The 15922-nt window shown below is 37.0% G+C and overlaps 1 protein-coding gene across 2 annotated transcripts in view; it reads left to right on the forward strand.

Annotated features, from left to right (window-relative positions):
* MSH3 (mutS homolog 3) overlaps window positions 1-15922 on the forward strand; it is a 186608-nt gene that overhangs the window by 124716 nt on the left and 45970 nt on the right. For both annotated transcript variants that reach the window (XM_045566469.1, XM_045566470.1), the window contains one exon: window positions 4441-4552. In XM_045566469.1, the coding sequence (XP_045422425.1) occupies window positions 4441-4552 (112 nt within the window). The remainder of the gene's footprint in view (window positions 1-4440; window positions 4553-15922) is intronic.

Below are 15922 nucleotides of genomic sequence, written 5' to 3' on the forward strand. Positions count from 1 at the left end.
TCAGCCTCCCAAGTAGCTGGGACTACAGGCATGAGCCACCATGCCCGGCTTTTTTTTTCTATATATATTTTTAGTTGTCCAGATAATTTCTTTCTATTTTTAGTAGAGACGGGGTCTCACTCTTGCTCAGGCTGGTCTCGAACTCCTGACCTTGAGTGATCTACCGCCTCGGCCTCCCAGAGTGCTAGGATTACAGGCGTGAGCCACCGCACCCGGCCTTGCCATCTTATTAGTTATCAGGCACCTTTGGGTAGCTGTTTTCTATATGTTATCCAACTTTTCTGTTTTTCCTCAATAGGAGGATTGTTTCAAATCATCTAGGCCATCAGTAAGACATTTAGGGAATATTTCTCATGCTAAAAAATTTCCCAAATTGGATACCATATATTTTATATTAAGGAAAATCCATCTGAAAAATATCTAAATGAATCAACCGTAGCCTTTTGGTAATGTCATCAGTCTCTTTCTGGCAAAAATAAAATTGAATGTAAATAGCCATGAAATAGAAACTTCTATCTAAAATACATTTTAAACTAGTATATAAATATCTGAAATTTACACATATTTTTCTTAGAATTCCAGCTTTTTAAAAAACTTTAATGCATTTGAGCTATTGCAGTTCAAATTGATTATTTGGCTTCATAATTGCATCTTTTCTTTCCAGATGCTATTGTGGTATCTTATACACTGTATTCTAAACCTTTAGGCAGAAGTACTTATTTTAGGTTTTCTATCAGTATTATACTGTTTTACTGATATAGATTATGTTCTGTTTCTCTGGGGCAGTTAAAAGAGAGATGGAGTTTTAAAATACAAAATAAAATAAATTTGTTCAAGTTCAAATGTTTTATTCTTCCCAAGAAGTATCTAGATTTCCTTAGTTCTTTTTCCTTCACTGTCATAAGATAGCATCAACATGTTTTTCATATTATTCTTGCTATGACTATTCATTCCATCCTAGTATATCATCCTAGCTCTGTGAATTATCCTTTACTTCTGACTCTACCAGGGAGTGTTTTGTCATTATATAATTTTGATAGCAACAGAATAAGTCAGTGTAAATTTTAGTGTAGAACAAATCACTCAATTTTATTCTAAGGTAAAAAGCTTCCTGGGAAGTCAGATCAATGTCATGAATATGATATATTGATTTCACTTGGCAGAGCACCTATGATTTTATTTTAAAATTGATAAATGCTTTTTTATAGTACATTCATAACTCACCTAGATAAGAATTCTGTCTACAGAATTATACTCTAAAATCCCAAAGCTATCCTTTTCTTGTAATTTTAAGTGTCTCTCTCCAACATATGATTACAAATTATTTACTCAGGTGATACTGTAGTCACTTTCTTTGAAAAATGTGAGAGTACCTTCTTGGGATTTTATCAGCCAGGTGTATTTAAGAAGAAGAATTTAAGTATTTAGGAAAGTCGTATTTCTTGGTGTTATGAGTAAGTTCAGAAATATGTTTATATGTGAAAGTTCTAAGTCAACTCGAGGAGGTCATTGGTAGGATGCTGAAAAAGACCAACAAATGGCCAAAAAACCGGTAAGAAGATGCTCAATCTTAGTAATCAATGAGCACAAATTAAAACAGAGGTATAATACTGTTCACTCATCACATTGTCAAAAATTAAGAAGTTTGATAATACCAACTCTAGGTGAAGGTATGAAAAAGTCAGCATTCACATGTTGCTTGTGGGAAAGTAAATTGGTATAGCTGCTCTCATCTATTAGAATAAAAATATAGGCATACCCTATGACTTAGAAATTCTACTTCAAGAATTTACTCCGGCTCAGGGAAACACTTGGACATGTACATGTGGAGGTATATATAAGGTTATTCATTGCAGCATTGTTTACAACGGTAAAAATTTGTACATAGCCTAAATGTTTAACAGTAGAGTTAACTCATGATGTAGCAACTTCAAAAGAATCCTGAAAATCTGACAAGAAATGATCCTTAATCTTCAGTATATCATACCATGAGAGTCCATTGGACATAGTTGCAGTTAAAGGTTTTCCAAGGAACAAAGAAAAAATTTACTTTTTGTTTTTTTAAAAAGGAGAATAAAACTTATTCCTTCTTACATTTATCCTGTGGCTCCATTGGACACTTTTATAAATCTAAAAAGTATTTTGGGATCTTTAGTGATCTTACTTTTCCTATATCTTGAAACATTTTGTTATTTCATCATGCTGGGGATTATTTCAACATTGTTTATCAGTTATTCCAACTACACCATAAAAGTCTAAAATAAAAAGAAAACAGGAGAATGATGATGCAAAAGGGAGGGAGAAAAAAATCACTGTCACATCATCCTTCTGTTTTCTTATTGTATTGCCTGATGTGTTACATGATCTTTCAGGAAGGTACAAAAGAAGAACACAGATGTCACCATTGACGTCTGCTTCTAGCTTTCATTGAACACAGTCAAGAATTCAGAATTCTTTATTTTTCACATATAATAGCAAGAGAAAACAATTGACAGAAGGCATTTCACATTTATTAGGTTAATCAGAAGATGAATGTGAAGAGAATGATATCAGTGCTCCTCTGGATACTAATCATGATGGTGGAATTTCTTGTATAAACAAAATCTAAGTGTTCAGATTACAATATCCTAGATGAATTTTCTCAAACTCAAGAATCATTGTGTGAATAATGTATCTGTAAGGGCAAAGTGAAATGTGTTATTTTCATCCCTGTAGTCATTTCATAGGAAACATTTATTGTGCAACATTTGGTGACAAGATCCCAAACCATCCTGTTTTGCTAAAAAGATGTGGTATCCTTTTATCCTTTATTGTATTTGTTCACTAAAATTTACCTGTTAACAGTTTGTAGGTGGACAGGCAGGAGATTGAAAGGAAATAAATCATGTAGAAATAAAAGTATTCATTTGATTTATTCTAATTGGTGTTCATAAATCTAAAAACAAAAATGCCTTGCAATTATGGAGCAAAGAAGATAGCTGTCCTCTCTTCAAGAAAATTATGAGCTTTAAAGCATTTCAAAAAATTTTTCAAGTATTGCATTTTTGTTGATGCACATGTGAGAAGAAACAGAAGTCATGAACTAGAACCTATTAGAAGTGTATTGAAATTTAGAATTTAATATTTAGTCAGTGCAAATCAGAATTTAGTATTTATAAATGAATATGTTCCCAGGGACATGCTTGACAGCTGATGATCAGTTACATTCAGAATGTATTGCCCACTCCAGGTATATATGCCTTGAAAACTAGGAAAATATAGAACAAAAATTTGAGATTTGCTGTCTTTAAATTCTTATTAAAATTTGTCATGAGATTTTTCTTTTTTAACTATTGCTTTGTTCTTCTGTAAATTAAATAAAAGGGTCCATTGGACCCAGATGGTAAATGGTGAAAATCTATTTTTTATTTATACTGAGGGTTAAAATAAAATTATTGAAAATTTTTGAAAAGTAGTTGCAGAATGATATATCACAGTATGATTTTTTAGAAAGAAAACAGAATCAATACAATGCATATACATAAACATAAATGCATAGAAGAAGGTTGGTAGGGAAGTCACCAACCTAGTCTCAGTGGTAACCTCTGGAGAGGAGACCTCAGAGTAGGACAGGCCTCAGAGGGATATAGATATATAGATATATATAGATAAAGCTGTATATAAAAGCAGGATATGGAGGTTTTAAAAAGCATGAAGAACAGCAAGGCCAAAAAATAATTTTTGTATTAAAAGTGAAAGATACTAAAGACCATAGAAAGATGTTTCAATTAAGCAGAATATGAAAATTTTAGGTCATTTTGTTTCCAAGTCCAACACATAACATAGTTTCTATTAATATAATAAATCTAGAAATAATTTTACATGTTTTCCTTTATTATACTTACTACTGAAAATAATTTAAGCAGCAATAATCTGAACTGTCATCTTTACTGATGAAAATATTGATTTGATCTTAGGCAACAATAGAAATACGAAAAATAAAGCCGAATGCAGTGGCATGTTCCTATAGTTCCACCTACTTGAGAGGCAGAGGCAGGAGGATCACTTGAGCCCAGGAGTTCAAGGCTCTAGTGTGCTGTGATTGCACCTTTGAATAGTCTGGACAACACAGCAAGACCCCATCTCTTAAAAAATTTTTTTAAAAAGAAAAGGGATCTTATAAAGATAAACTGCAATAATAGAATCGTCATAAGACTCTTCTAAAGTTTATGCTTCAGTGGACTATTGCTGTAATAATTACTTTCCCAATTTTATTTTACAATTAAAATTTGACTTTTATACTCAGAGCCTTATTCTGGATACATGTTCTTAAAAATGTATATTTAAGGTTTTGTTGTCTATCTTACAAACTGCGTGCTGAAATTTTTCATGCTATCTTAGGGTTTTTTTAAAAAGGCTATTTCCATGCCTGGTAAATTGAAACATAACTTCTTTTTGCAGACCAACTGTACAAGAAGAAAAGAAAATCATAATAAAAAATGGAAGGCACCCTGTGATTGACATGTTGCTGGGAGAACAGGATCAGTATGTTCCCAATAGTACAAATTTATCAGTAAGTACCACATTATGCCAAAAAATATCTAAAAGTTGATAACATCCCAAACTCTTAAATACTAACTAAATGTATTGATAATTAAAAGTCACCCAAATTTTAACTTTGGCTTTAAATGGACTAGTCCTGGGCATAGTTTTATATTTACCACCAAATAGGGAATTGGTGCTATTTCCAATGAAAGATTATCCATAGATGGAAAGATTTAGCAACTAAAGCCAATTAGTTAACCTAGGTAACCCAATAAAGATATTTTATATTTGTAAATACCCAAGTATGCTTATGGGGTTGGAATCCATGGTTTTGCAAGTTCCTATTAGTGTATAATGTTATATGCTTTGTCCTATGTTCTACTATTTTCAAAGGCTCTGTGAAAGAATCAGAGATGCTTCAGCTGATTGCAGTGATGAGAATTCTCATCATATGGGCTAGAGCTCTCTTAGAGAACATTAGTGATCCTAAATACTTACTTGTTTAACACGTGCATACTGAGTGCCTATGCTCCAGGTAGTGAAGTGAGTTATTAGGAACAGAGAGTGGTAAGACAGAACTCTTCCCTGCCCTCCCAGAGAAGATAGGCTAATATAATACAGGTAGGTGAGTGCCATGACACAGGAAACCAGCGTGTCCTGGCAATAGACAGCAGGTTGACCTAACCCAGTGTGGGAGGAGCGCTGAGGAATGTTCCCCAGGGATGAGATATCAACTGAAGAATGAGTCAGTGCACACCAGAAAAGTGGAGGGAAGTATTCCAGGTAGAGCAACCAGCATGGCACAGGCTGAAAGTGAGGCCTAGCAGGGTAAATTCAAGGAACTGAAAGATGTTGAGCAAGGTTGGAGCATACGGTATAAAGAAAGAAGTGTTCAGAGATAAGGAAGAAACCAATTCACTTCACAAAGAGTGAACTTGTTTGTAGCAGGGTATATAAGTTACATTGTCAAAGCTAGAGCTGGACACTAGTTAAAGTGGTAAGGATAGATTTTATTCAGTAATACTATTGCAATAGGGAAGAGTCCAGCATGAACTGAACTCAACTTTGATTTGTGCAGAGGTGACTGGGCATTTTAAAGAGACAATGAGGGATCAATGAGCGGCAGTGTGCTGGGGGCTGTGTGAGGTTGGTTAATGTGAATCCCATCTGGATTTACTAATTGGTGCTTATACCACTTAAATAGCACCTTTCAAAGAGCCAGCTCTGCAGTCCTTGCGAATACAGTTCTAGGTAGAAAATTTACATCTTAAAGGGGCAGAGAAAGTATTTATAATTAATGGCAAACTTTCTAAAATAACTATTCTAAGAAGGGCTTCAGGGGTCCATCTGCCTATCACCAAGTTTTGGCAAGAACAGTGAATTCTGACAACACTGAGCTTTCTCAGGCATTTTAAATGGGGCTGGGGTCACCCTAAGGAGTAGCCCTTGATCTGTTAGAAACTATGCTGGTGGTCAACTTTCCAAGTGGGAGAGGATAGAGAAAATCATTTGTGCTCAGAGTCTGTGTTTTTATAGGCCAAAGTTGAGACCTCATTGAGAAGAGGGCTCAGAGAAGCCTGACCAGAGAGGGTCTTCGTCAACACAGAGTAAAATAGTATGGTGCTGGGATCAAAGGATTAATGTGTAAGAAGTAGTAGTAAGAGAGGTTGTATCAAAGAGTGAAATGCTTGACTTTAAGATTTCAGAGGTAGTGTTCTTCTGGGAGATGGCAAGATCATAGGTGTGGCCATGGAAGTTAGGTAACACAAAGGGGAAATGTCTTTGGAGATGAAGAGATCAAGGAACAGAGTTTGGCAAAGAGCCGTCCATGTGAATGTTGAAATCATCTAGGATAACAACAGGATTTGTTATGGAAGACGACATTGATCCAGATGTCCAAGATTGCAAGGAATAAGGACTGGTGACCTGGAAGTTTGTTGATGCCCACAGTGAGGACGAGCAGAGGTGGTAAAGCCCTAAAGAAGCAAAGAACTTCTGAACCCTGAGGTGCATGTGGCAGAGAGCTCAGCCCCCAGATTAGAGGGCTGCAGGGGAGTAACACACAACTAAGGGTTTCACTTTAAGCCTTCATTTCACATGTGAAGGAAATGTTAAGCAAGGTGATTAGAAACAGAAGTATTGGGAAATTTTTCTGAGGACAGTGAGAGAATTGAGGTGTAGGGGAGCAGCTGGAGAGTAGGTCAGAGAAAGGAAGCCCAGAACAGGAGGAAGTTGGGACTATAACAAATTCTTCTACCCTAGGCTGTGAGCAAGGATGACAGAGATATGTGGTATGGTGAATTTGGCTGGCCTTAAGAGTGGGAAATGAAAGGAATTGCTTTGAATTATGTCTAGTTGAATACAGCATTTTGATATCATACAAATACTTGGTAGTATATAACTCATATCTTAATCTGTTCATGCTGCTATAACAAAATATAGACTGAGTAGCTTATAAACAACAGAAATTTATTTCTCTTAGTTTTGGAGCCTAGGAAGTCCCAGGTCAGGGTACCAGCAGGCTTAGTTTCTGGTAAGGGCCTGTTTCCTGATTCATAAATGGCACCTTCTTGCTGGATACTCACATGGTGGAAAGGGGTAAGGGGTCTTTCATAGGCCCTCATGATCTCATCACCTCCCAAAGACCCCACCTAATACCATCACTTTGGGAATTAGGATTTCAACATCTGAATTTTGGGGAGACACAAGCACTCAGACCATAGCAACCCAAGACCCAATGTCTATAAACTTGTTCATTCTTGTTAGGAAATTTGTATATTTCTTGTTAGGATATTTGTGTATTACTTATTTATCAAACAAGTTAATAAGTACTAATCTTTTTATTATCTTTAAAAAGAAGACTATGTGAATATAATTGCTTTTTCAGTTCCCATAATACTGGTAGGATATAGCTTTTCTCGAAAAAGTAGTTCTAATGTTTAATATTTAATAGCTTAGTTTATATTTAACTTATAAGTCACTTAAAAATTTTCTATTACTGTTCCTATGCCCATCAACTTGATCCTAAGTATATTATCCTTGGCATTGATTTTTGTGGTTTCTTTTTTCATTCTTTTTTTCTTTTTCTCTCTTTCTTTTAAAAAGTATGTTATACTGTTTAATAAAGCAAGATTTGAGAAACAAAAATAGCCTTCTGTCTAATAACAAGAATGTTTTAAAGAAACATTGAACTCTTATATTTAAATCTTTACACAATAAATGGTGTGATTTTTTTTTTTTTTTCCAAGCAGGCACCTCAGAATATTCCAGAATATTCATTTCTATTACATATGCTTTCTCTAACTTGAGTAGGAGTTGATATAGAATTGTTGCTATGGTGAAGTGCATTCTATTTTTCAGGGTATAAATTTATATATACGGATAGTGTTGAGAAAGAACTTACGTAAAATTCAATTTAAAATATTTTATGGGTGTTAATTATAAAATTCACCCTGAAAATAATTTCAAAGTTAAATGACATTGTTGCTTTTGATAATCATGTAGTTTTAAGAAATGGTCTTTTGTACATGTAATTATAAGTGTACTTTTCTGGATTCTGCATTATATGCACTTATTATAGTGCTTCTGAACAAGCCAACTTTCTACCCACTTTTGTTCTCCCAGTTTTAAGAATAGTTTTTTAAACTCTTTTTTTCGTTCCCCTTCTCTGATTGACTACATAATCTAAGTGTTAGTAGCCATGGCTGCCACTGGGTCTCCCACCTCCACCCTGCCCACCTCTGTGTGTTCTCCACTGTGCAGCCACAGGGCTTCTCTCACCTGCCGTGTCACTCTCCCTTTTGGATTCATGCTTTACACTCCAGCCAGATTGGACTTCTTGTTGTTCCCAAGTCACTATGCCTCTGGGACTTGGCAGATGGTGTTCCCTCTGCCTAAAATGTCATCTTTCCCCACCCCACCCACTCCCGCCTCGTGCCCACAGCCCACTCACCCCACCTCCCAGCTCTTGCTTGTTCAAGTCTTGTCTTAGATGTCAGCTCTTGCACCCTCATCCAGGCTAGGGTGGGGGACCTTCTCACATACCCTCACCACTCTGTGTTTCTCCCCATCTTAGTACTTATCCCACTAAATTATAATCTTTTTTGATTTATGTTTCCCAGTGCATTCATTGTAAGCATGAAGAAAATAGGAAATGTGCGTCTCTTGTTTAGGTGTAATCCCAGGATTAGTCACAGCTCTTTGGCACACAGCAGGCACCTAATCAAATTTATTAAATCAATAAGGATTAGCTAGAATTCTTCAGCAGTCTCCAAGTCTTGCTTTAAATTTTTGCCTCTTTGCCTCACAAAATGTTATTTTTCAAGATATTATATGGGGATTTTACAGTTTACAGAATAATTTTACTGTTGAACTAGAAGAGAAATTAGGGATCTTTTAGTGTAACCACCTCTTCATACTTGTGAGCAAACTAAAGCTCAAAAAAGGGAAGTGACCTGCCAGAGGTTACCTGAGTTGGATAGTCTTGAACTATTTTCCCTGAACATAAACATATTGTAAGGCAAGCCAGTGTTTTCCAACCTTTTTCACTTGGCAGCACACATGGAAAATGATAATATTTTGACACGCTGGAATAAAAGGAGGAAGACATTGCTTCAGGGCAAAGGAGACTGGCCCAGGGGCTGTAGCTACCCAAACCCCACCTGCCACCTTGTGAGTTAATGGACCAGCATCTTGGCACACGTATCACCCTATGAAGCAGAGCAAGACATGCTGCTTGGGAGGCTCTATCCTACCCACTGCAGTCTCAACTTTCCCAGGATTATTTGCTTATTAAACCAAATGACTTTTTTTAATGGATGGATTTTGACAGCGATTAAAGTTGGGGTTTTTAGTTTCTGGGTGTTTTTTTTTTTAGTATAAATAATATAAATTCAACTTATGGGAGGGGAGGAAAACTGTGGTTAACAGCTCAATTTGTGGAAGGGAAAGAAATGAGTCAAGTGTGTAGAGCAGAAAAATTCCCAGGAAGTGCTTGAACCACGTAGCTCTCTCTAGCCCAAGGGAAATCCACAGCCCAGGTGTTTTAGAGCTGGGCCAGGGTGGACACCGGGATCCTGGGCACAATCCCTTCTGAGATCAAGAAAAGGCTTGAGGCCTTTCAGTCCTAAGCACTGTGTGTGGCACATAGTAGGTGCTCACATATTTGTTACAGGAATGAGTGCTTGAAGCTGGTAAGGATGGAGACAAACTTTCCAACTTCTTCACTTCTCCCAGTACAAAAAACTTCTAGCTGTCCCAGAAATGCTTGCTTTGGCTGTAGAAAAGGTAAAAATAAGACTAGTTAACAGTAACATTCATAAGCTGTTGACTATTTATACCTAATTACCAAGCAGAGCAATAATAATAATACATACAATAAAATAGCATTAAGCTTAATTCCATGGCTAGATTATTCTCATAGATTCTATAAATTCTCATAGATTCTATAAATGTGTTTTTCATATAGCATGATCTTTAGATCATGGGCCCAAGGACTAAAATTAGAAGAAACATTATTGGCAATTGAACATTGTTTTCTGGCACTTCTTCCTCTGGTGCCCCTTTCTTCTGGGATAGAGATGGACATTTGTATGATAAAAGTGTTCTGACCTGCACTGCTGTCTCTGCCCCATACATTCCTCTTTTCTCTTCTTGTCCCTTACCTATCTCCACTGATTGAACTCCTACTCATCTTTCAAGACCCAACAAAATACTACCTCCTTTGTCGCCCTCACTCTGGCCAGAGATAATCTCTTTCTGTTCTAGCACTTTCTTTGTTCTGTTTTTAAGTTCTTCTTACATACTATGTTTTGGTATACAGGTATAGTGGGAAAGTGCCTCATGGGAGGTGTAAATTCAAATCCTGCTCTGCTATTATTTACTGTCATCTTGGACAGGCCACCATACTGGCTGGGCCTTGGTTTCCTCATCTGTAAAACAATGGCGCTGAACTGGGCAACAGCCAGCTCTCACACTCTGGGGAATGTAGCCTGGGTAGCATCCAGGCACCAGAAGATTGAGGTTCTTATCTCAGATCTCAGCGTGCAGCCTGTGCTGCTCTCCAGCCTCACTTCCCCCTTTCTGTTTATAGTTCACCTTAGCTTAAAAGAGCAAAGATTTGGCTGAGAGCTTGCCTGAGGGAGGGTTTTACTTGGGAGTCTCTTACTGTGTGACCTGCCATTGATTGACATTTTTAAGGAATAAAACACTTTGAAACTACCAAACTTTTTCAGCAGTCTGCAGCTATTATAAAAATAGTTCTATAATAGTTCTTCTTTAAAGATAGATGTCAGTATTTATACCTGTCCAGGAAGAAAGCTTTTTTCCCCCCCCAGAAAATTAGCTGTTGTCCAGGGCTTAGAAATTAACATAAGACAATTTTAGTTTTTTTTCCTGCTGTACATCTCCTTTCTTTAGTGATATTATAACTGACCATCATTCTAGTGTACCCAGTGATAGACCCAAGGACCATGAGCTAGAGCACCTCTTCTTTTATTTAGCAGTGACTGTGAGTCCCTGTCATTGAAAATCCACTTCCACAGTAGTGACCACAGCCTGACCAGGTTCACCAGGCACCACTTTTCCCAAGTACTTCATGCAAGTGAATTCCATAGCTTCCCCTCTCCTAAGCAAATCTGGGACAAAGCTCCGGTGTCAGTTTAGTTCCTGCCTTTTGGTTTCACCCAGGGCCACATATCCAAGTAATCCTAAATACACCTGGATTTGGGGCATGAGATCGTTTAATTCAACTCTCTCATTTTAGAGAGGGTGAAACTGAATTGTATTGGCTTGCCCAGACTCTGCACCAGAAACCACCTTTCCTGATTTGTGGACCCATTCTTTATTCATATTCTTTAATTTTCCCAGTCTGCCTTTACTTGTCCAGGCTCAGAAGAAATTGACACCACAGTGAAAATTTCTCCAGACCTTTTTTGCATAATACTTAACATAGCATGCATTTAGTAAATGGTGGTTAGTACCTCTCATTGCTGCAAAACCCATTTAGAAATAAGTTATAGATTGACAGTTGGGATAGAAAGAAGGGGAGAAAATTGTTCCTTAATCCCCAAATCTGTTAACCTTTTTGCAGATTTCCTTTGTCTTTTCTTTGTATTTTTTAAAAACATAGCTATGGTTTTTTTATATAAGAATTTTATATCCTGCTTTTTTCACTTAATGTCATAATGCAAATATTTTTCTATATTTTAAAAAGGTCTAGGGTCGGGCGCGGTGGCTCACACCTGTAATCCTAGCACTCTGGGAGGCCGAGGCGGGCGGATCGTTTGAGCTCAGGAGTTCGAGACCAGCCTGAGCAAGAGCAAGACCCCGTCTCTACTAAAAATAGAAAGAAATTATCTGGCCAACTAAAAATATATATACATAAAAATTAGCCGGGCATGGTGGCGCATGCCTGTAGTCCCAGCTACTCGGGAGGCTGAGGCCGTAGGATTGCTTAAGCCCAGGAGTTTGAGGTTGCTGTGAGCTAGGCTGACGCCACGGCACTCACTCTAGCCCGGGCAATAAAGTGAGACTCTGTCTCAAAAAAAAAAAAATAAATAAAATAAAAAGGTCTTAAGATAAGTTTAAATGGCTTCATTGTATTCAATATGGATGTGCCATAATTATCTTAAAATTTTCTATTTTGATTTTTTTTTTTTTGCTGTTATAAATAACTCTGTGATGGTACCTCATAGAATTTATTCTTACAAGTGGAATTGGGACCTCAAAATGCTCATGGTAGAAAACTGTACAGAAAACAAAAATCATCTAGGTAACTCAATTTGGATTTCTCCTTTCATTCAGTAAGTGGGTGGTTGTCTCAATGCATAAATAATTCCCCTTAAAATCATTTACTGAGAGTCTCATTTAATTAGATCAAATCTAACTTTTCATGTAAGACAGATGGCTGCAGATCTTGTGAAAAGTGTGGCATCTTCTCTCTCAATTAAATTTTAAATAATCTCTCTGGATCTTAGTTTTCTTGAAAAATCGAGAAGATGATAATGAATATACATTTAGAATGGCTCCTGGCACAGGGCAAGCACTATCTAAGTGGGCTTTCATTTTTAGGTAGTTAATTAAACTAAATTAATGTTAATGGCCATGGAAAGCAGGTTTTCAGTGGGCTTTTAAATAGAGGAGGAAAGTGAACCTGCACTGAGTGTACCCTATTCTTTCCCTGGCCTCCGCCTGTCCCAGCAAGGCTCAAATCGTACCTCATGTGGCTCCTGTCACTGTTCATCTACTTTTTTCCCAAGCCTCTTCCTGCTTTCTCTGAGCCACGGTCCTGTGGAGCCTGCAGTTCCTACTGAGGGAAACTCTAGGAGAGGGGCAACAGGCTGCCACAGCTTTGGGAGGTTGGATAGGCACAAGAACACCACCACCACCAGCTTATCCAGGCCTGCTTTGGTGTGCGGGAGGGTGACCATGTAGGACTCCTGTGGTGCCCATATGGGACTGGAAAGGAGGCATGGGAGGACATGGGCCAACCCTCCCGTCTGTCTAAGGGGCCAATGATGGTTCCCAGAAGTTGGGGTTTTTTGGCCAGGCATGATGGTTCCACCTGTAATCCCAGCTCTTTGGGACTGCAAGGCAGGTGAGTCGCTTGAGGCCAGGAATTCGAGACCAGCCTGATAACATAGCGAAACCCTGGCTCTACAAAAAAAAAAAAGTAGTTGAGATTTTTTTGGTGGGCTGACTCTCACAGGCATTGATTAATCAGAGCTCATGCTGTAGCTCTGGGGCAAGGCATAGTAGACATCTGGTGGTCCATTAAATTAGCGGATTGAATGGCAGTGAGTGTAGAGTAGGGTTGCCAGACATAGCAAATAAAAGTACAGGACATCTAGTTAAATCTGAATTTCAGGTAAACAATGAATAATTTTTTAGGGTAAGTATGTCCTATGCAATATTTATTTTATACTAAAACATTATTTGTTTACCAGAAATCCAAATTTTACTGAGTGTCCTGTGTTTGACCTGGGAACCCTCATCTAGAGGGATCTTATGGAGGGTCCAGGATGGTGAGAGGGTCACTTACCCAGTTCTGGGAAATAGCGTTTAACTGTTATTTCAAAATTTAACAACCAGTTTGGCTGTGCAGATGCATGTCAGCCAATTATCCCCAGGTCACATTCATAATTATTATAGGATCATGCTTTATTCACTTCTGTGTTTGAAAAGTTTAAAGAATTTCAACATGTATTGTAAAATTGTTCTCCATAAGGACTATTCCACTTTATACCACCACCTCCAGCAGTATTAAACAAAACTCTGGGAAGGAGATAATTAATTTGACCTTGATATTCTGTATGTGATTAGGTAGTCCTGTTCTGTTAGCCTTCAACTATAGGAATCTTCTGGAGCGCTGTCACTGGAGTGAAGACAACTTACCTTGTAAGTTTTGTTTTCTGATATCTTGGGCTGAAAGACCCACAGGAATCTACCCATCATCTCCACAGAGTGAAGTTTTTACTTGGAGTTTATTTTTTAGTCCAATTGCTTTCATCATATTTCATATTTCAGTAAATGCCAGAGCAAAGCCCTGAGTGTCTTGGTGTTTCTGTTGCCTGCTCAGTGGTGTCAGTGGCTCTCCGAGTTGTAGCGTTGCTGCCTAACCTCAGACCAGAATAGCCAAGAATAGTTGAAATTGGTATTTGGATCAGGAAACAACCATGGTAGTCAGACAGGACATTCTAGAAGGGATGGTGGAAATAAATTTCTCCATACTCGTAAGTCCTCTTAATATTATTTTTGACTTTTCAAGCATCTAAATTTCCCCTAAAGCATACAATTAAATACTGGAAATAGACATTAGGATTTATTTACTAGAAAATTTGACATATTCTACACTTTAAGTACACTGAACTTCTATCACAGAACTTTTAAATAATGAATCTGATATTTTAAAGGAGATTACTTTTTGTTTTTTCACTTTTAATATGATGCCTTTTGATGACCAAAAGTCTTAATTTTAATGAAGTTCAATGTATCAGTCCTTCCTTTATGGGTGAGTGTTTTTGTGCCTTACTTAAGAAATCCTTCCAATCCCTGAAGTCATAAAGATATTCTCCTATAATTCCTTTAAGGAATTCCTTTTAAAGTTTTAATTTTCGGATTTAAGTCATTAGTCTATCCAGAATTTGTTTTTATATATGATGTGAAGTAGAATTCTAATCTCATGTCTTTCTATATGGATAATCAATTGTTCTGTACCAAATTTCAAATAATCCATAATTCCTCCATCAATATACAGAATTTTTTGTCACATATTAAGTTTCCATATTTTCATGGGGCTGTTTTGGACTCTTTTTTACTGGTCGGGTTTTTAATGTCCTTAAGCCAAAATCACACGGTATTATTTACTGTAGCATTTTAACAATTTCTTACATCTAGTAGGAAAATTCTTCCCACATATTTTTCTAATAGAACTTCTAGACCTTTCTTTAGCATGTGCTCCTCTGTTTTATTTTAGAATCAACTTGCTCAGTTCCTTACGGAAAAAAATTGAGATTTTTATTGGAATTGCATTGATCCTGTAGATCAGTTTGAAGAGAAGTGGGCATCTTTAGAATATATATACAGGGCATATCAACATGTCCCTCCATGAACATTGTATATAGTAAGTCTCCACTTAATGTTGTTGGTAGGTCCTGGGAAACTGCAATTTTAAGTGAACCAATGTATAATGAAACCAGTTTCACTATAGGCTAATTGATATAAACAGGATTTAAGTTCCTATAGCATATTTCTGGTCACAAAAACATCACTAAACTGCTAAATAAAGACCCAAACACTTTCAGTATTAAAATTGAAATAAATTGTAAGCTATACATACACTTAAGAAAGATTAATAAAACAACATAATTATTTAGTCCTTGTTCCAATTCAGGATTGCAGGTGATGTGAGCCTACCCCAGCAGCTCAGGATGCAAGGCAGGAACCAGCCCTAGACACAACACCATCCCATTGCAGGGCACACCCACACTCACTCCAACTGGAACCATTTAGACATTCCAGTTCACCTAACGGGCACATCTTTGGGATATGGGAGGAAACTGGAGTACCTGGAGAAAACCAATGTAGATGTGGGAAAACAAGTAAACACACAAACACATACACAGTGGGCCTAGCCCAGAATGAATTTTTGTTTTTTTCCCTCATCAATGTTATAATGAAACAATGTTGAATGAAATGATGTTATTTGAGGACCTGTTGTACTTTTATTTGGTTTTCTTTAAGTCCTTTCAATAAAGTTTTAAAATTTTCTATACAAAGGTTTTGTACATCTTTTATTAGATTTATTACTGTACTTTTTGTTGGTATATAGGTCATTATCTTTTTTACACTAGTTTCCTAGTTATTTGTTGCTGTTACAGAAAAATGCAGTTGATTTGGT

This window comes from Lemur catta, chromosome 12 (genome assembly GCF_020740605.2).
Source record: "Lemur catta isolate mLemCat1 chromosome 12, mLemCat1.pri, whole genome shotgun sequence".
Taxonomy (NCBI): domain Eukaryota; kingdom Metazoa; phylum Chordata; class Mammalia; order Primates; family Lemuridae; genus Lemur; species Lemur catta.